The sequence below is a fragment of the Gambusia affinis genome, linkage group LG04 (genome assembly GCF_019740435.1).
Source record: "Gambusia affinis linkage group LG04, SWU_Gaff_1.0, whole genome shotgun sequence".
NCBI lineage: Eukaryota > Metazoa > Chordata > Actinopteri > Cyprinodontiformes > Poeciliidae > Gambusia > Gambusia affinis.
The window spans coordinates 12,399,882-12,421,405 of record NC_057871.1 but is presented as its reverse complement, the minus strand read 5'-3'; the positions used below and the strand labels follow the sequence as shown (position 1 = coordinate 12,421,405).

The window sequence follows — 21,524 nt, the reverse complement described above, 5'->3', positions numbered from 1 at the left end:
TCTTCCGTTGCTGTAAAATATGAAACAGCGACTAAAGTATCTCTCCAGAGTGCACAAGAGGCAAAACATGATAGGAAAAAAATCAAAGGGCAGTGAAGAAAATCAGTGCTTTGCTCGCAGCCAATGCCATCTCTAATTTGGGGTCAGTGGGATTTTATCTACTGACCCAGTCGCTGCTCAAAACCATTATTACAGCTCCGATGAACACAATTAGTCAGTGATAAAATGACCAACAAAGCCCAACTGAATGGTCCTTTACTCTTCATTACATGAGATGAAGACCACATCAAGTCTCAGGTCTCCAGGGTAGGAGTCTAAATTAAGTATGACGTCGATAACTTGAGTCACCATCTAATACTCAATGCAGTTCATGACAGTTAAGTATACTTCACACATTTCACTTAATAATGACACGCAGAGCAATGAACTCTGTAGGTTAAGGTTTGGTCACCTTAACAATAATTATCCGATGTCAGACAAGGAGGTCAGATGGTGTGGAATAAAAGTGAAGGAAGTTTTTCATTTTAAACTGGAACAGCTGTCATTAAACAGGGACAAAGTCCTCAGGAGCAATCAGCCGCTTACATTAATTCATGCATTAAGTTACATAATCAGAAATTGCAGCCTGGTTTGTCGAGACAATCCAGGCTGCAACAGGCATGTCTTTCAACTGACTCCGGTTCTCTTCTTGTTAAACTGCCAATGTTTGTTTGTGATTTTATGAAGTTGGTTTTGTTTAGCAAAGATTTATGATGACACTGAACAGTGCTGTGCCTTAAAATGGCTGGCAAACAGGGTTAGAGAATTAGTGCAGATAAATTATGTAGTAAGTAAATAGAAAATGCAATAAAGTCATTTTGCACTTTTCTAGCTCACAGCGTTATGAATTTCATTTAACCAGCGTAAACTCAATCTGTAGGCAGACCTGTATACAACTTAATGAAGCTGCAGGAGTGGACAGCAATGTGTGAAATGGGGACTCAAAACCTCCAACTCTGATTGCAAGAGAACAGCTCACTGATCCAGAACCCTCCTTAAATTTAATGTGGAAGTTTTTATCCTTCCTCACTGTGTCCATCAGGAGTTGGCTTTGTAGCATAATGCATTTTTAAGGCTACTGGGAAAAGACTGATGCCTCATCCAGCCACCTGGCAAATATTTCTTGGAAGTGCCTGACCTGGGACTGTTTACATTGTCCTGTAGAGCAAGCCATCTGGCGCATGAAGTGAGGATCTGAAGTGGTTAGTTGAAAAACTATGGAACAATCTTCAGTGAGACGCAATAAATCTTCTTGAACCTGAAAGAAGTGTAGTTGCATACTAATTAGGCAGATATGATGGGAGGTCATTGGAGAACAGCAGAGTTTGTTGTTGGAGTTCATCTACAAGGACAATGGATGCAACTGTGGTTTTGTTTATTACATTTTTTCACATTATACACACCAAGGACAAAAAACAATCTTCTCCCATGCAACTTAATTTATTCTTCCTCAAACTGAATGAGTCTGAAGACATAATGTCTTCAAATTCATTTATAAATTGTTGCAGTGCATAAAGAATTAAGCAAACATTAAACACATTTTGAATGAAAAATGGAGCACATAGCAAAGTTTTATGATACACACGGATATGCTTGTGGTAAATGGTTACAGATTGAGAATTGTTATCTCTCTCTCCTGGCCTGGGTAATCCTTATCTGCACGGCTCCGTCTCAGTTAAAAGGACCACAGCAACGGTGCTTCGTAGCAGCTAACCTGTCTGTCCAACAATGAGAAAACAAATCCAGTCACAATACAAAAAGCCATCTTTCCTTATGTTATTGGGTTTCTAACATGATTTAACACATTAAGTGATAAATTCATTTTACGGTCTTCCAAAGAAAGTCATGAAGTAAAAGGAGGAGCGGCAAATTTCACCTGAACAGCCATAAACTCCAGACATAACCATAAAGTTTGGATCATCTCACCCATTAACATTTCCTACTCACTATTTACCTAGTATGTGTAACCGAAATTGGTTCAACAAGGTGAGACTGAGGCACTGTTATCATCTAAGTGTCATCAATGCACAGACGGGAGATTTTTACGACGGCGGCAGCAGCCCATCATGACAGACAACTGGTCATGTGTCGAGTTCATATAATACTCACTGCTCCATTTAAAAGGCATTATTACATTATTTGGGACTGTACTAATAAACAGAGGACACCAACTAAGGAGATTCAACAGGTGCTTTTTTGTTGCTCTAAGGAGCCGAGAGAAACAATCAAACTATCAGTTTGTTAAAGATAAGAAAGTATTAGTGAGACAACTGTAATATTAAGTAATGCCAAGGTTGTTGTGTTGATGTTCTGTAATGCGTAGCAAATCTTTATACTGAGGATTGTTTTCCTGAAAAGACAAATATTGTTTTTGGAGTCGTTTAAAAAATATATTTTTCACACCAGACAAAGACCGCCCCATAGCATCAAGGATGCTTTGAATCATTTGAAACAAAACTGGTAGTAAATTTTAGTGTTACGATCACAACACTTTAACAGCAGCTTTCCTGCTTTTGGAGGGGAAACAAAGACCATTAAGACTTTCAACAACTAATCAGCAGCACTGATTACCATGAGCTGATGCCAAAAATGTTCTGAAGCCTGAAGTTGTTAATTTTATGCAAATATTTCTTAGCTTAAAAAAAAAAAAAAGTTTGTAATCCATGAGAATGTTACTCCAGTGACATGGCAGAATCAAAACATAACAGCAACATTTCTGAGGTCTGGTTTGATTTCAGTCATCTGGTTCTCTGGGGAGATAATTAGAGTTTTGATCTTGTCAGAGTTCACCTGCAGAGTCACTGCAGTGGCATCAAAGTAAGTGGAATTTTAAAAAATAAATACATTTGTCAAAGAGGAACATTCCATTTAGAATCGCCAGTACATAATTCATTCTTGTCAATGTTTGCTGGAAAACCAGCAGGTGGTCTGAGGTTTCTCTTGGGATTTTAGGATTTAAACTCCCTCTGCGCCTGCAGCAAAACAGCAACAGCCTTCCTTCATCTACTAAGAAGAAATGTAAGGGGGAAACAAATTTCAGTGCCAATGAAGGTCAACTATCACTTAAGGGCAAAACTTCTGTTTGGCATCTGTCAGTTTCCCAAAGAATCATCTTGTCATCTTTCTGACAGAATGGCCGCTGAAGTGAATTTGCTTCCCAGAGGAGTGTGGACGCAGACGAACAAGCCAGAGGCTGAGAAAGACAGGCCAGCTTGTCCCAACACACACACACAAACACACACAACGCTCTTCTCTGAACACGAGGAGCTTGTGGCCTTAAAGCAATCATTTAATGACACATAATCTAATAATAGTTTGTGTCATTACTTGTGATATTTTTCTGGAAAGATGGATCTGAAACCACTACGTAAAAAAAGTTCCAGAGATCTTTGAGTTGTTTTCTTGAGTAAATGACAAAATAATGATTAACCTGCCTTACAAAACAATTCCAACCCTTGTATATTTATGTGTTGCATGATGTTACAATATTATTGAATTTTCAGCGATAGTGTATTGTATTTTTCCAGTGTTTAAAGAAATGTATCATAAATTTAAGGACGTGTCCCTGGTGTGCCGGCAACAACACACAACAGAATAAAACATCTCTTTCTGAATGAGGCTGGGTGAATATTCAAAGGACCCACTGAGACACAAAGGCACATTCAGAACAACTGTGTCACGACGACACAGTTAACAAAGCCACCGGTGGAGCAGGAACTGAGAAAGGCTGGTAAAAATACTCCAGTGAGCTCATTCTGAGCTATTTCTGATATAGATCCAATTCACAAGCTTTCAGTGGACATAAATACATGCTGTGAACAAAAGGAATGCTTTAAAGCAGAAAATATTGACTGAGTCAACCAGCAATAAAAACCGCCAGGGTATGCAGTTGTATACAATATTTAAGAATATTTCTGCCAGCATAAATCAGACTTGAAAGCTTATTTCAGTGCAGCAAGATGCGACATCTGGTCGTAAACCTAAAGAGACGGCAACGTGGAAAACTATGAAAAACTCTCAAGTGCAAAACCAAGAGGACCTGTTGGAGAGATTTAATGTTTTATGATGCATGGAATCTGGTTGTTTATGTGAATGTGTCAGAAATTGAGTACATAGTGCCAGAGTGGCTTAATAATTCATCCATACCAATAATGTAACATTTTTTTAGAAAAATTTATACTGAGTTTTTTCCCCTTAATCAAATAAAGAGCCTCATACTCTATTCATTGATAGACTACGAGGAAAGAGAGAAAGATAAAACAAAAAGATGTTTCATATACTGTAACTCAATAAAGCTACAATGTTAAATGAAATGTTTACGACACACAAGATAAAGCTGATTATTCACCAACATAACAAGAAGACAGTATTTTAAACACTCCATAATAAATCCTTAATTTCAGGCTGTTTTGAAAAAGTATTCATACCCATCAAAATCTTTCATAGTTTGTCATGTAACAAGCTCAGATGTCAATGGTTTTAATTGGCTGATGTGGTGAGCATGTATATTCGACATTGATGGGAAAAATTAGAACTCATGAATGTTTAATCTTGACCATCCCGTTGTAGTTCTGTCTGTGAAGGAAGCAGTGTCCCAGGCTCAGGTCATTTGCAGGATTATCCTATATTTAGCTCCATCCATGACCTCTGACCAGCTTCCCCATGCCTGCTGATGATAAGCATCCCCACACCATGATGCTGCCACTACCATGCTTTGCAGCAGGGGAGATAAATCAGTCAGTTTTTTTGCCACAATTCTTTGCATATTGTCCAAAAAGGTTAGATCTTAGTCCTGTCTGCCCAAAGCTCCTTCTTCATGTTTACTCTGTTCTTTATGTGGGTTCTGACACAATGTAAGCAAGAATTTTAATTTGTAATATTAACATTAACTTTTTTTCTCTTGTCATTCATCAATAAAAGACAAATTTGTGGAGTGCTTAATCACATAAACTCCCAAGAAAACACTTTGAAATTTGTGGGTTTGATGTGATAAAACGCAGAACAGTTCCAGAAGTATGAATCACTCTCCAAAGAACCGGAGAACCAATGATATTTCTCGCCTAAGGTATCTTGAGTTACTGTTCCCACAGTGATGAGCTGTGCACCACTGCCCAGCTCAGGTACAGCTGTTCCCAGAGGACACCGTGCATGTGTGTGGGCACATGGGGGTGTGAGTGTGTGTGTGTGTGTGTGTGTGTGTGTGTGTGTGTGCATTCTGAAAGCGAGAGCTGTTGGACAGCAGGGAGGTGTTACCATTTTCCCCGGGACTTGTCAAGATTCCAAGCTGCTGCAGAACTGAGGCGGGCAGGCGCAATCGCAGTCCATGAGACGAAGCCTCTCTTGGGAAATCTAAGAGGATCATGAGCTAGACTTGCTTCTTGTGAACAAACTCTGACTAACTGGAGATAGACACCGCATCGCATCTAATTAGGCACCAAGGATAGCAGAGTATGACTGCAGAGTCATGCATTGCCACGTGTGACTGAGCTACATGTTTCTGTTCTGAATCTAGACTGAATTTTCTGAAAATATTCCTACAGTCATTGTTTTTATATTAAAAAAAAAAAAAGTACAATTAATTCCCTGACTTAACGTTGCTGTTGAACTGCTGTGGTTTAGTTTTATTTTTAGCTCAAGTTTTAATCATGCATTTATTTTTTGATATGCGTTAGATGGATCTTTTCATCTTTGTGTTATTAATGGTTTGTTTTATTAATGAATTGCACTTCAGGGACCTGGTAAAGTGGACTAAAATTGAGAATCAAATTGAAATTGAAAAAAGAAAGACTAAATAAATTTTGCACCAACACTATTGGAGGACAACACAGATTGTTTCCTCAAATGGAAAATATTCCTACATACAGAACAGATTCACCAAGAAAAGTTCTAACTAAAATGACTTATTTTCTGAAAATCTCTTTTCGTCAAGTATGTTATTGACAGAATTCTGTTATTTCTCAAATGAAGGATTGTGGATACAGCAGATCTATAACATCAGATTTTGGTTCTGTTATTAGTTTACTGATAAATACTAGAATACATTTTTATTCAAACAGAAAATCGGCAGTATGATTAATGAATACATTAAACACAACATGTAGAAGATTTTGGCTTTTTCTGCTCATATACTATACGAGTTGGTAAACTGACCAATCAAATTCCATCAAAGCAGACATTATGTCATTTTACTCTTCTATTCTACCAATGCACATTAATGACTGAGTTGTTTCGTAGCATCATTTGTTTTTCTTAATGTCAATCAGTTGCACGTTTTTTGTCCGTTGTTCACAGTTTACTCTCCCTTAACTGCTTTTTAAATGCAATAATCTAAACTGCTATATTGGTTCAAAACTGATAAATTCTTCGAATTGTGTGGTGAATTTTATAAAGTATTCTCATTATTTCATACATGCTGTAATCCATTTAGACATTTTAACATTGTAAATTCACTCACCCTTTAAGGTTCCAGAAATGATTAAGCTCTGGTGTCGTCTCTGCTCTTGTGCTTTTTCTGGTTCCAGAGCCACAGAGGGTTTCAGAGGAGCATTCAAATGCCAATACTTCAGTTGAAATTGAGGAGAGACCTGCTAGTACCAGGCTGGTACTCACCCAGACCAGTGAAAAATAATGCAGAACCTGCAAACACCTGCCAGTAAAACAGCTTTTTAATCAGTCCTGCAATTTTTAAATGTGCCACAGGTACAAAACACTGGAATAAAATGGCTGAATTACCTCCTCCTTGTGTAGATCAGTTCTCCAGAGCCTTAATGACCTAATTATTCTATTCAGGTGTGGTGCAGCAGAGGCACAGCTAAAAGCTGCAAGACAGCAGCCCTTGAGGACTGGAGTTTGACACTTCTGGTAGAGAAAGTATTGGTGGGAAATGTGCTCACAGATTAAATATAAAACTGCCACAATCATGGTTTTAATGTAAACCTAACTGTGTAAATCTGTACCAGATTTTGCTCCATCCATTTCCTAACAACTCCAGCTTCCTTGTCCCACTGAAGAAGATGAACCTGACACCGTGATGCCAGCACTGCAGTATTTTACAGTGAGGATGATGAGTTCAGGGTGTACTCAGTATTAGTTTTGCTACACTAATTATCACACACTTAACAGTGATTTCTGAAAGTAGTTGGTGTTAGAAAGATTTGGAAAGCATGCATGCCATTTTGTTTTTCTTCCCTATGTCACAATAATACTTTGGTTGCCCAGTTTTTTGTTGCACGTAGACATGCACAAAAAATTCAAGTGGTGTTCAATCTTTTGCAGTAATCTCAGTGTGAATGTCTCTACTACAGTAAATCTCAGATTCCCCCTCATTGTCAGAACTGATCAAACCTTCTAGATAAAATCAGAAACTCCTCCATGATAACACATCTATCTAGATTACATCCAACACCCAGATTTATTTTCATTTTAATTCATATAAGCAACTGATCCTGGCATGCGACTTAACTCGCGGCGCGTTCACAGTCTTTGATTTCAAGTGAAGCATTGCAGGCTCTACACTGACTTCAAATAAATAGTTTGGTGTAACATAACTCAGAATTCCCCTCACAGAGAGAGACACAGAGAGCTGTTTATTCAGGAACGGATCTTGTCACATTGAGAGAAACTTTACAAAGCAGTCAATTATCTCAACGCATTTTGATTTCCTTTCATTTTCAGTCTGTCTGCACCGCCAGAGCTGATGCATACAAACGATGCATTCCCCCGAGGAGTTCTGCAGCTGTCTGAAATTATAATCAGGCCTCAGCTCAAACTACATTTTCAATGTTATTCTTGCAGAACATTTCGCTCTCAGATCGGCTCCTTGTCTGCTGAGATGGCCGTGCGCACGCGGATTTGCATACTCCATAGCCATTGGCTGAGTGGAAATTGCGCTTCAACAGGCTGCCTCGCTGTGATTGGAAGGGGATAGGAGCTCTGGAAAGCGGGGATAAATAGGAAAGTGTGAGAAGCCGCATTCTTAATGAGTAACTTAGAGGCAACTGATGGGAGAAGTCAGAAATCAGCAGGCAAAATAAAAATAGACAGGTGTGATTGCAAAAGCGGGGTTTTAAAGAATTTCAAGTGGGGGGAAAGGCGTTGCAATTTGTAGTTGTACAGATAAGTGAAAAGGAGCAAACTTGGACTTTTCTGCAACAAGCTGACCCAAAAAGGCGCAAACATGTCTCTGGAGGTGAAGGAGAAGACTCAAGTGCGGGTTGTCTTTCTGGGGGCTGCAGGGGTAGGCAAGACGGCTCTGATCAGACGCTTCCTCCAGGACACCTTCGAGCCGAAACACAGGCGCACCGTGGAGGAGCTGCACAGCAAGGAGTACGACATCGAAGGGGTCAAAGTCACCGTGGAGATCCTGGACACCAGCGGCAGCTACTCCTTCCCCGCCATGCGCAAGCTCTCCATCCAAAACAGCGACGCCTTCGCCCTGGTGTACGCTGTGAATGACCCCGAGTCCCTGGAGGCCGTCAAAACTCTCCGTGACGAGATCCTGGAGATCAAGGAGGACAAGTACACGCCGATCGTGGTGGTGGGGAACAAGGCGGACAGGGAGGAGGAGCGCCAGGTGTCCGCCGACGACGTGCTGGCTACCGTGGAGATGGACTGGAACAACAGCTACCTGGAGGCGTCCGCCAAGGAGAACTCCAACGTGGTGGAGGTGTTCAAGGAGCTCCTGCAGCAGGTGAACCTCCCCAGCCGCCTGAGCCCGGCGCTCCGCAGGCGCAGGGAGACTTTCCCCAAGGGCACCGACTTTCGGCCACCGATGAACAAAACCAACAGCTGCATCCTGTCATAATGAGACGGGCAGAGATTCTGATCCACAAGGAGACAACCTGGAGAAAGCCCAATTAAGTTCTGCTGGACAGAGAGAGAGAAAAAGGATAAACTCTGGAGACTTAAGTCATACGAACATCCAACAGTAACCCTGGACAAAGAGACGCTTTGACTTATACCCGAGAGGAGATGTTAAACTAACTCCATTTGTTGGCTGCTTGTTAGTGACCTGCTGGTATTTAGCTCAATTTATGGGATTCACATGTCGAATAATGATGATAAAATATCCAGGCTGCAGCCCGTAGACTGTTTGGCAGAGTGTTTTAAACGGTGTCTGTTATATGTTGTGCATAAGCATCTGTTTTGTGTAAATACGTTTTTGTAATTAAGCAACTGACATGTAGCACATCGTGTTTACAATTTTTAAATTCAAAATGTTGTTTTTCTATTGAGAGTTAAGTGAGCCGTGGTAAAATACTGTTATTAACATAAATGCACTTTTCAAATGTGTTTTTTTTTCTTAAAGGTACCATCACAAATGTTCATTGTTAATAATTATTAATGTTGTAGCCATTTATTTACAAATGTACTGTACATAAATGTGGAATAAAAACTTGCTGGATTACTTGTTTGAGGTGGTTTTAATGTGGCTGAGTGGATTAAACTGAGATTTAGGAGAAATGAAACATGAAATGATAAAAATGTTGATTCAAGTCGATGCTGGAATGAAATATGCTGAATAAAAACAAATTAGCGTCATATGTGCGAATATGTTCTCTCATATGAAGGTTAGAATGATTTGTAAATAAATTCTTACACTTGAGAATACTCCAGTAAATTATGAAACAGTACTTTTATATTTTGTGCAACATTATGAGATAAAACCAGGCTCTCCCAAAAACAAGAAAGGAGAGATATTGTGAAGATAAGTCTATCTCTGAACTCTATTTATACATAGACACTGCTGGTATTGATTTTCTTAAGCACATTAACTATCAGCGACAGCTGTTCGGTTTCTGTCAATGAGCCAAAATCTATACTAAAAATGTCAATAATAACCACATCTGTGTTGCCAAAAATTGATCCCTTTTTGTCCCTGTTTACATTTCGTTGTGAAGGTGACTCAAAACAGCTGGTTAATGTGCACTGGACCGATCCCTGGCACACAAACTTCATGCTCCACTGAATCAAGTTCCCAGCAATGGAACTTGCTGCCATCTGCTGGTGAAAAACACAAATACATGCTTTTTTTTCTTTTTACATAACTGTTGAAATACACTTCTTGGATTTACTCTTCCTTCTGCCCCATTTTTTTTTTATTTTATTTTATTTTTTTACTATTTCACAATGGTGAAAAAAAAAAAAAAGTCCCTTTGAGAAATGGGTCCCTCTTTCAAGTGGCTAAAACATCAATAGGTGTTGCTGATTCGCTGATACATTTTCGACTAATCATTACTACGTGTGGTGTAAACGGTTAGCATACGTTAGGTTTTTTTCTGAATTCTGCAGAAAAGCAAAAATATAAAACCAAAAATTAGGGCTGTAGTATATTAGAAAGTCGTGTGATGATGATGATTATAATGAAAGAAAAAATGCAACGACAATGCCAGGTGCATTAAATGGTTTTTCCCCTCTTTCTGATCTGTGCTTCTATCCCTCTGTGACCTTTGACATTTTGGGTAAGGTCACTTGGGCTGGTGTGAACATCTGTTGCAGTCAGATGTTCACATGATAATGTTACATTATCATGTGAACTGCAAAAGTACTTGGTTCCATAATTCACAGGGAAAAAATACATACTGTAAATAGATAAAAAAAAAAAAAACATTTTTCATTTTATGTGCTAAATATTTGAGGTTTTTAAATTAAAATGCAAATGTTAGTGTTTTCCTAACAACCTCACTTTATATAATGTGAAGATGTTATAAAAAAAAAAAATCTATAATTTTTTTTTATTGTATTGATTTGGAGTAAAATTTTCGGTGAAATTGAGTGTCAAAATAAAAGCTATCAGTCGAGACAGCACATTTCAGCAAAAAACGCAGTGCAGTGATAAAATGTAATGTAATTTACAAATAGAACAAAAAAGAAACCTTGCAGTGGCAGAATATGGAGAAGTAATGAAAAGTTGTGATCCAGAGCAGAATGAATCCACATTCCAGTTATTATTAAAGACAACTCTAGTCTAAAACTGATGGGTTTTAGACTAGAGTTAAAGCCATTTATTTAAAGCATTAAAGCACTTCAGGGTTCCAGCAGTTTTGCAGTTTTCTGGAAGTTTATTCAAGGTTATTGCAGCACTGATTTGCTGCTTCTCCAGGTTTGGTTCTGATTCTGAGGATGCAGACTTGAAGCAGAAGGCCTGAGTGGAATGAAGGGTTGATATGACAGCAGGTCTTTAATGTGTTTCGGTTGCTAAGCCATTCAGTGATTTATAAACTAACAGAAGTATTTTAAAGTCTATTGTCTGGGTTACAAAGAGCCAGTGTAAGGACTTTTCTACTTTCTTGGTTTTAGTGAGAACTCAAGCAGCAGCATTCGGGATCAACTGCAGCTGTCTAACTTTTCAGGCAAGCCTGTAAAGACTTTTACAGCAATCAGTTTGAATCAAGATAAACGCATGAGTTTCTCAAGGTCTTGTTGGGACATTAGTCCGTTGACGCTGAAGATGTTCAGGCTCAGATTTCTGGCCTGATCAGAACGAAGCATGGATAAGAATTGTAAGCTATTATTTTAACACAAGCACCTTTCATTAACCAAGCAGCAAAAGGTTTTCTGATTTTATCAGCATACATCTGCGTCAAGGCTGACTGGTAGAATTAGAGTTTATGAGGCATATCATCCAGCGCAGGTGTCTCCCTTCAGCTTCTACACGTCTGAACTCATTAAATGTTTCTGCATAACCTCTGAAAATATCACTCCTTCTGAGAGACACAAGTTTGATAAGTTCTAGCACCAACTTCACCGCCTCACTGCCTGAGGGGAAAACAGTTTAAAGCTGAACAAATCAAATGAATCTTCCTCTCAACGCTACATTTGAATACTGAACAATTCAGCTGTTCTCCATGTTGGCCAGCTGACAAAATAGGTCAGTGTGCAGTTCCTGAAATGGCGATGCCTGGTTCCTCTGAGTGCAACCCGGAGAGAAGAGACAGTTATTACTGCTCAGGTTTAGGTCCCTCCGCCGCCGCCGCCCCACCTCCCACTCTCTCCTCCAGTCCATCAGATTAGACTGCACCAAGTTTCCTGTTTTAATTTGAGGAAGTGGCTCGGTTAACGTTTAGCGGGCAGTTCCTCTTTCCGTCCACATTTAAACATTCTTCCGCAGTGTGCTCTCTCAGTTGCAAAAGGAAGGAGGCCCGACAGCTTCAGAGTCAAGCAGGTGTGTGGGTTTTTGTTATTTGTTACACGCTTCCATAGCTAAGATGTCAGATAAATTCAAGATTTCAGAGTAACGGTCAGAGGATTTGTGTTTTATCGTGTAAAGGAGACTTTACTTGGAGATCTTCAGGCGGTTTTTCGGGTTATCTCAGATGAAGTCTCTGCCCCTGGACTTGGTCAAAGCTCCTCAGCGGAGTAAAATCACCCTGAGGCGTTTGGAACAAGTTCAGGGTTTGGGACACAAAAGCTACAGGTGCAAGAAAGCCCAGAGATAGCAGGACATGGTCCATTTGCATAACTAAAGTCTGAGTTTCAAATATCTTCTACTTCTCTCATTGACTGTCACATGTCTACATTTACACTGGGCTATTTATGGTCCTGTGAACTAATGTAAAACACTGCACAGGAACTTATGGCCATAAATAAAGACAGAGCAGTCAGATGTTTTGCATGGTCTTTTCAGTGGTTGGAGGCATTCAAAATCTGGAAAAAGAAAAATAGAAATCAACATTTTCTCCAAAATTTACTGCATATCAATTGCAGTGTCAAACATAGAGCAGTGATACAACATAATTAATAAAAACTGATGTTTGGTAGAGATTAATACCTTTATAATGATTATTAAACATTCACATCCAGCTGGACATTGACACATTTGGTCTTTCGGTCCTGCTTTCAGTCAGGAAGCATGACTGAAAGTTTCATGTTCAGGTGTGAAAATGGCAAACTGAAGTAGTTCTTGTTCCTGAAACGTACTCGCACTTCGCTTGTGCTATCACGTCTATATTTACAGCCGATAAAGTCAGACGTGCCACTTCAGGCTAGAGAAAAACAAGACAACACTTTTGAAAGAGTAACAGCTTTATTTGCTACAAGTTGCAGTGTACAGAAAAAGACATTAGTGCGGACCCTGTAGTAATATTGTGCATGAACTTTATTGTTCTTGCCTCGTGTGTGACATTTGGTAAATAAAACTGACAGATTTATCAGCAACCTTGACAGGAAGAACAGACTGATACAGCGATCTGCCCTGAGTTTGTGAGTGGAAATGTAACGTCTCTTTGCGTCGCCTCAGTCGTCCACAGTGATGTTGCGGAACAGGTAGGACATGGACTCTCCGTTGTGGATGCGGCGGATGGCCTCAGCCAGGATCAGACTCACATCCACGGTTTTGATCTTCGAACACTGCAGCTTCTGCACCTCATGAGGAACCGTGTTGGTCACGACCACCTGCATGTGTGGAGCAGAACTATGGAGGCTCAAAGGTGCCACAATTCAATCAGTCAATAAATAATTTGCTAAACTTTTATGTACAGTGTGATTTATTTCTAACAATCTAAGTAAATGGGATAATAACCCAAAAGGATCATCATTACACACTCAAAGCCTACAAATGTTTATTTAAAAATGTAATAATATTTCAAAACCAACTATTTCTAACCATTTAACTGGGAATAAATATTAACTTGTAAAATGCATATTTGAATTTAGAAATTAACTGTTTGAAACATATTTACATATAAAATGACTAGAAATGATTGGGTTTCGGTTGAGTTAATAAGTAAAAAGTTTGGGTTGATATTCCCTCCTTTATGTTGTTATAGATTTATTTGTTTACTCTAAAATGATGCTATATTTGAATATTATGATGCATATATATTAATTTAAAAAATAAATGTGACCTTCTGTAATATATTTATTTATTCACTAATAAAGCACTTCCATACGTGTGTTATTAAAGTCATTAATGAACTTCTGCTATTAATACAAATTCCGACATTTGTCGTGTCTCCTGTTTTAATTGTTCAACAATAATGAGCTCATAAATAAATATAACAATGTGAACGTCATGTTTAAACAAAAAAAATATAAATACATAGAATAATGTTGTGAGACTGTCCATCAATAAAACAACTTAAACATTTGCTTAGGTGGTGTTTATATATATATGCATTTTTATCAACAGCTGAAGAAACTAAATGTCAGTAAAACCAATGCTACACATTTGATCAGTCTGGAGAAATAAATCAAAAACATCACAATCAGTACTTTTCTTTCCAGCATTCCTGCAAAGTAACTGACAGACCAGCTTTGCATGGTTTGTGTCTTGTCATGAAAAGTTCTCCTTAACTGTTCAGTTAAACTCAGATCTGGATTGTTTGCTGGTCATGAGCACCAAGCTGACCTTTTTTGCAGGGGACAGATGGCCTTCTAACAATGACTGTGTTGATTTGCCTTTTTCCAGTAGAGTTACAGAGTAATTTCCATTGTTTCAGCTGACAGTTGTGTTGTTGGGCCATGTTTTCTGTCAATGGCTGACAGGTGGAAAATATCCTAGACCTCTACAATCACTCAGTTTTAGCTCCAGACTCAATTCCAGAATAAGACTTGTTCAGATACCCGTTTTAGAAATACCAATATGAGACTTCATATATTCTTCAGCTGGTCTGAAAAAAGATGAGCCACTAAATATGAAATCACTGTTATTTTTCTAAAGACATGCTTTACAAAGCCAGAATGTTTATTTTTTCAATTAAATTCTTTTGTGATACATCTGATTTTTTTCCTTTTTTGGTGAAAAATCAAATAAAGTAACAACCCGTCAAGTGCAGCAATTCCATATTTCTGCTAAGGGTTGTCATGAAATCTCACTTTTCATGGTTTGTTTCAGATGCATTGACTTATTGCACATCGTTTCATAGCTGCAAAAGATTTTCTTTCACTGTCAGATCTTGACATGAGACCTTTACCTCATCTATAGCAGACTCCTCTATTAGTATGGGAGCTTCTGCAGACAGCAGCCCATGTGTAGCCATGATGTAGATCTTGTATGCTCCTCTCTCCTTCAGGTTTTCTGCTGCTGCAACAAAGTCCTCGACATCATCTATGATGTCATCCTGAAGAAGAGGTCCCATGTTAGAGAGCAAAGACTTGTTTTACATCACAGATATTTTTTCTAACAGTCTGGACAAAAAAAGAAATGAGCAGCAGAAGGCTCCAACAGACTGCAATATTCTGATATTTCAACTCTATGAGAAATTAGAGTAAAACCAGCAGCACTATAGAAATAAAGTACAGCACAGATTAATGCAAAGTTCATAAAATCCCAGATTAGTTTCATTTTTCATAATGCATGCAACAATGCTTTTTATGTTTTTTGCAGCCAGGAAATCTTACCACAATGATGGCGATTCTCCCTCCTACGTCTCCGACGACGGTGATAGGAGGCTTCTCCTTCGGCATCATCACTGAGAAACAGATAAATTAGAACACGCTCAGTTTGTGCTTCTACACTGATCAACTTCCATGACTGTCTTTCAGTAATTCTCAAATTTTAACTAAGTCTATTTAACATAGTGTTTCATCTGTCTTACATGGCAGCTCCAGGCCTGTGTGTCCTGCTGTGGTCCGGGACAGCGGGGGGGAATGCCGGCCGTCTGCCATGTCCGACTCGGAATGCTGCGCCTCCCCATGCATCACTGCCAGGCCGAGTCGCAGCCTCTCAGCATAAGCTTGGGCCCTGGAACAGATAAACAGGCAGACATGGAGGAGTCAAAAGGGAACAATGGCCACAGAAACTTTCAATCCGACGAGCCAAAGACTGAAGAAAGGGGTTGGCAAAGGAAAAGACGCTTGCAAAGAAGAGTTAAAGCACAAGGAAGGTTAAAGCCTCATGCTGAGGAAACTCATTTGAATGTAGGACAGAAATGACATCTACAATTCCTTCTCCACAGCCAAAACCCAAATTCAAAGATGATTTTACCATTCAGAAGGTTTCCATGTGAAAAAAACAAAAACAAACAGCTTTATTTTTCTGTTTGTACACATTACATATGTATACATAATGTAATGTATACATTATATATAAACATGACCTGTTTGATGAGGGAATATCATATAAAGGTGGAAAAAAGTCATTTTGCATTATGACCCTTGACCCCTTCTGTCAGTAAAGTCGCCATTGCTGTCCAAGCTTTCACACATTCAAGGGCTATTTGTTTAGCACCTGCAGAGGGTCGTAGTGCACAAACCTGAGTTTTGTCAGCACAGCAATAGAAAAGCAAATTTGCACTACAGGAGATTCTACTCCCATAATTCATGAGCCTTAAGTTTTCCCTTCTTTCAACAAATTCGGGTTTCATTCTTTAACTAAAAGTAGAAAAAAAAAAGTTTATATTCCAGGTTATGACTACATCAGCGAACCACCAGCAAATTAGCCTTTTGTCCAGATTTTCTTTTAGAAGTATTGACGTGGGTATTTATTAAAACTCTCAGAACTCAATTTTTTTAACAGACCACCTAAATAGGCATTGTAGTTATATAAATGTGAGCTTCACTATGTTTTATCAGGAAATCCATTTGAATTATTATTAAGCTCTGAGCTTCTTGTTACCGTTTAGCAGCAGATGGAGACTTTGCAACAATGACAGCATTCCTGTAGTCTGCGATCTATTAAGAGAGAGAGACAGAAACTATGATTGTATTCCAAGAAATAAAAAAGTGAAATACTCATACAATGTAATGTAAAATGCCTTTAATGTAAAACTGAGGTTCTCAGAGAAAAATGCACAGTTTAATATCTGTGCCTACAGCATGATATACCTCTTCTTGGATATACTGGATGAGAAAAGGGGAAGCTCGGAGGTTGTCAATGGGGAAGTTAAAGAATCCCTGGATCTCCTTCTGGTGAAGATCCATAGTGATGATATGAGTAAGGCCTGCAACAGAATAAGACTTCAATTCAGAAGGAGCTTCAGTAGTTTGCTTTGTGAAAACTGAGCTATTTTGAGCTATGCAAAAGCATTGCACTTAGTCACATGTCGACAGCAGTGATACACTTTTGGAGTTTATCGTTTATTCTGATACTGGACTGATACCTTTGACATCAAAGGAAGTCACAAAAATTAATTGAAATTTGATCTATTATATTTAAAATGAGTTTTTTGGTTATGAACACAAATATTAGTAAAGTAATCACTTAGCTTAGTTCACAGCTGTGCAAACCTTACCACAGCATACAAACAGTGACTGGCTTCCTAGTTGTAATGTGCAGCTCTGTCTCACCGGCTTTAGCCAACATGGAAGCGAGCAGCTTGCAGACGATGGATCCTCTCTTCCTCATCTTGCACTGCTTGCTGTAGGGGAAGTAGGGAATGACCCCAATGATGTTCTTGGCACAGGATGTCTTCAGAGCGTAAGCCATCACCAGCAGCTCCATGATGGCTGTGTTGACGTCCCTGAAAAATCAAAGCTGGGGTTAAATCACAGGTTGAGAGTCACAAATAAATGCTGAGCAACGTATTATCTGCTTTCTAGCTAGTTAAATAAAGAAAAAGGAAACAAATACGATTTCATCATAATCATGATTATTGCTGAAACTTACAATTACTAAAAAGATTTACCTACATATATTTTCCCAATAATATGCTATTTTTTACAATAACAATATCAACAGTACAGGTTAGCTATTAAGCATACTTAAGGTGTGAACATTAAGGATGGTCACAATCCATCCCACTGGCCAGATTTATTGTCAATATGCAAAGCATTCATGTCATCCACTTGATAATACCGTACCAAATAATGCAGGCAAGTAGCTCTTTGAGATGATAAGTTATGAAGTTTGCTTTTTGATATATTTGAAAGCTCCAGTTCAAATCAGATCATTGTTATATCCTAGTACATGTCACAAGAATTCTACAAGTTTGTACTTTTTTTTTGTCCTTAATTTTATTTTATTTTTTCTCCTGAATGTCCTTCCATAATTTATTCAGTTTCTTTTGGTGCTCATTAAATAAGCTTAATAATTCAGTTTTAACATAGTAGTGTGTAGCTGCAGGATTAAAAGTCTAAAATTACCTTGGAATGGTCTGAATAATAAAAACGTCTTGTCCTCGGACAGATTCCTTCACCTCTACTCGAGTCTCTGAAGAAAAGAAAAAAAAATCACTGTGGGTTGAGATACGATAAAGTCCTTTTAGAGTGGGTCAGTTATCTGGACACAGCTAAGCCTTACCTGTGTTCGACTCCTGATAAACTACCGACTTGCCCAGCTGCACACCTAGGCGTCTGTCAAAATAAAATATTAAATCTGACTTAAAATAAACACAAATTAGACATTTTGATGATTAAACTGTTTTCTAAGAGAAATAAGTGTTTTTCAGAGACATCAACAGAATGGTAACATTCCTAAAAAGAAATCCAACAGGGTTATTATCACTACCAAGTGGTGCATTACCAATCAGCAGACTGGCTTCAGATTGGGTAAAGGTGTAAGATAAAATCTTTTTTTTTTTTTTTGCACAGAGAGCTGATTAATATTAAATAGATGATGTAGTAAAATGACTTGCATGGAAAGACGATGTGACAAATCACAATAATGATGAGGATGTAAATAAAATGCGATCAAATATGTTGATGCCGTGTGGAACTATATAATTAGTAGCATAGTGTAATCATCGAGACAATTATTTTAATGTTCGGGTTATCATCTGATAACTGGAGCATTTTTGGTCTCATTTTCTTTCGTGCATCAACCAATCAGTCCACAGAAGACAGCGTCACACCAAGCAACAGGATCAACCACACTTCCTCACTAAGAGTTTCTCTTGTCTCCGTGCTCTCTGCAGCTGACTGAATCACTTAAGCTAGAATTCCTAGGCAGGGACTCAGATCGTTTTACAGTTCTAACCTTAAACAAGTGGTGTGTGTAATGTCTTTACCATGGAAACATACCATGGGTATGTGATCAACTCATTATCGCATTGCAGCCTTGCAACAGTGATCAAATCAAATCAAATAGTTAAGAACCTAAAGTGCCTCAAGTTACCAAACCTACTTATGAATCTGGAAAACAGTCTACAAATGCTGCATAATCAAACTGCCCCCACTGTGCCAGAGTCTGGACCAAGCATGTTCACTGTGAAAACAGACAGCAAGAAATCCTGAAAACCTGAAATGTCATGACAGGACATAAAGGCCACTAGAGTCACAAAAACCTCTTGAAAAGAAAAGCTTATTTTAAAGTTACTGTTCTTAAGTACATGGCAAGAGGCAGCATCTTAATCACTGTCACCGATATTATTTGACATAATTTACTGTCTAGACAACAAGGATCAAACCCAACTTTTATTACTGCACTGTATTGTAAACAATTGCTCAAAAGTTTAAAAAATTTCATTTAAAATTTTTTTTAATTCTTACTACTACAATTAGTTGTATTTCAGATTTAATATTACTGGAATCATTAGCATGATTTTTAATTACATTAAAACAACACGCTACAGTTCCTTTTAATTTTAAAATACCACAAGAAACTCACCATCCCTATAGACAAAATAAGTTAAAACAGTTCCAGAAATATTTTTATTACAATAATTTACATTGGATCATTAAATCATCAGAGTTGAGACGTTTTATTAAAGTAACATCTCACAGTAGGTTAACACAATGACTTAGAAGTCTGAAGAACAAATGCTGATCCATAAGCAAAGTAAAGGATTAAATAAAGCAGATTCAAGATCCAGATCAGGTAGAAATAGCAGTACACCAGTCGGTAGTCAAAATAAGCCATAGATTGGCCCTGACTGGTGATCAGCTGATTAAACACTGAGAAATCTTTTTCATTGTTCATTTGTGAAATGTGTCTTATTATTCTCACTTTAGTAAAGAACCTGGGATTAGAACATTTTAATTTCACTGGATAATAATTTTGCACAACAATTTCCCAACAGATATTATCGTAAGAAAGCCAAGTTTATTTTACTAAACATTCACATCTGAGGTGTTTTTAATATTTCTGAACTGAGACTTTCGTATTATATACATTACAACATTAATCCTCCTCAAAAATACTACTTGCCTAATAACTGTGCATACAGTATTTTGTGGAACTCTAGTCGGGAAACAAATGTATTTCTCCATGTTAATTCAGACCTGAACAATTTGTTATTTTCATACTTTTTCACACTAGTTAGAAACCCGGAATATCTTGTTTGTAAGGGCAAAACCTTTGACAGTAATAGAAGAGCAAACATGCAGTAACTAGAGCGTACACTGTGTCCTCTAATTCAGGAATTTTACCTGGAAATCCACCATACTTCTTTCCCACTGTTGGTACTATAACAGTTATGCCGTTACCATGCTATGTACATGACGTCCCTTTGTTTCTTGATCAAATTATACTCTGCTGCAATAGGGTACTTATGTCAGAAAATGGGCAAATAACTGAAAATACTGCACTCGGTTTTTTTCTTAACCACATTCATAAAGAATCAGACTTACTCTGTTATCCTCTTGGCCAGCTCGGTGCAGGCAGTGGAAGAGTTGGCAGAAAAAACCCGATAGTCGCTTCTTGAGATATTCATTTTTGTGTAGCCATACGACAGCTTGGAGGTCTGAGAGTAAGGAGCCAAGGACCTGTGACCCCCAAAACGCCTGATGGGCATTCTGCTTTGCTTTGGCAAATATGAGAAATGTGTTGAGGTTTGACCCCAAAAGCAAGCCGAAAAGAATTGTTTAAGAAGTCCCCCGTGAATGTCAGGAAACCAACAGTATGTGTCCTTAGCTCTGCAAGTAAACTAAAAAACACAAAGGCCACATGTTTCCCACGTCACGTGGAGTCAGAGGTGAAGCGCTTGATAGAGAAGAAACAAAAAGGCTGAACCAACACTGAATCATGAGCTAACGGCAAACTGAGTTGAGTGTTTTCATGTGGTGAGGCTTTCAGAAGAGACGAGCTGTTTTAACAGCTGACTGGACTGAATCTGAACGATAACTCAGATGAATACATATCCAGTAAAGTTTGACTGAAACTAAACTTCGTTTGGAGAATTGAAATCTGTTCACTACGCAGCATTCTTTCAGCTGCGGTGATAACACCGCCCCCAGGCAGACGTTCATTGGATGATGCAAAGAGTGACGTTAAAGAGAGCCAATCAGAGAACTTCCCTTCTTTCTCTTGTTCTTCTTTCTAGTGTTCTTTATACGTTTTACTGCGCTACTGCCATCTACTGCAGTGGCAAAACTCCGCTGTTTATTCAGTGTTCAAGCTTGTGTTTGCTGGTGCTTTTCAGAGGACACAGAATTTTCGGTCAGCTCGACAAATTCCTTTATGTGTGTTCCTAAAAGGCAAACTCTTAGGGGTAAATCTTTCACAGTTTTTTTTCACATCCCTGCCCTTCTTTGTATCTCTTCAATAAATATATTTTCTTGTCACTTTATAATAAAATTATTTGCAAAAAGATTGCTGCAAGTCAATGACTTGCTGGAATCTAGGTTTCTTTAGATAGAAAGGTTTGAAAACTAATTTGAATAATGAACTG

At 38.4% G+C, this 21,524-nt stretch overlaps 2 protein-coding genes and 1 long non-coding RNA gene across 3 annotated transcripts; 1 reads left to right on the top strand and 2 right to left on the bottom strand.

The window, feature by feature from the left end:
• Window positions 1-1,396: 1,396 nt before the first annotated feature.
• On the bottom strand, window positions 1,397-6,736 carry LOC122830211. The gene is made up of 3 exons (XR_006370494.1): window positions 6,494-6,736; window positions 5,293-5,438; window positions 1,397-1,757 (listed from the first exon to the last, which is right to left on the bottom strand). It is a non-coding gene; the product is annotated as an uncharacterized LOC122830211 (long non-coding RNA).
• A 152-nt stretch (window positions 6,737-6,888) lies between these two features.
• Window positions 6,889-9,450, top strand: LOC122830210 (ras-related protein Rap-2a-like). Its single transcript, XM_044115384.1, has 2 exons — window positions 6,889-7,093; window positions 7,714-9,450. Exon 2 carries the CDS (start codon window positions 8,216-8,218, stop codon window positions 8,840-8,842), a length of 627 nt encoding a protein of 208 aa, XP_043971319.1. The 5' UTR covers window positions 6,889-7,093; window positions 7,714-8,215; the 3' UTR covers window positions 8,843-9,450.
• A 3,594-nt stretch (window positions 9,451-13,044) lies between these two features.
• LOC122830208 (phosphoribosyl pyrophosphate synthase-associated protein 1-like) lies at window positions 13,045-21,095 on the bottom strand. Its single transcript, XM_044115380.1, has 10 exons — window positions 20,485-21,095; window positions 18,218-18,270; window positions 18,061-18,127; window positions 17,266-17,438; window positions 16,804-16,919; window positions 16,595-16,650; window positions 15,576-15,721; window positions 15,379-15,449; window positions 14,952-15,098; window positions 13,045-13,431 (listed from the first exon to the last, which is right to left on the bottom strand). The coding sequence occupies exons 1-10, from the start codon at window positions 20,646-20,648 to the stop codon at window positions 13,273-13,275; spliced, it is 1,152 nt and encodes a 383-aa protein (XP_043971315.1). The 5' UTR covers window positions 20,649-21,095; the 3' UTR covers window positions 13,045-13,272.
• Between the last annotated feature and the right edge of the window lie 429 nt (window positions 21,096-21,524).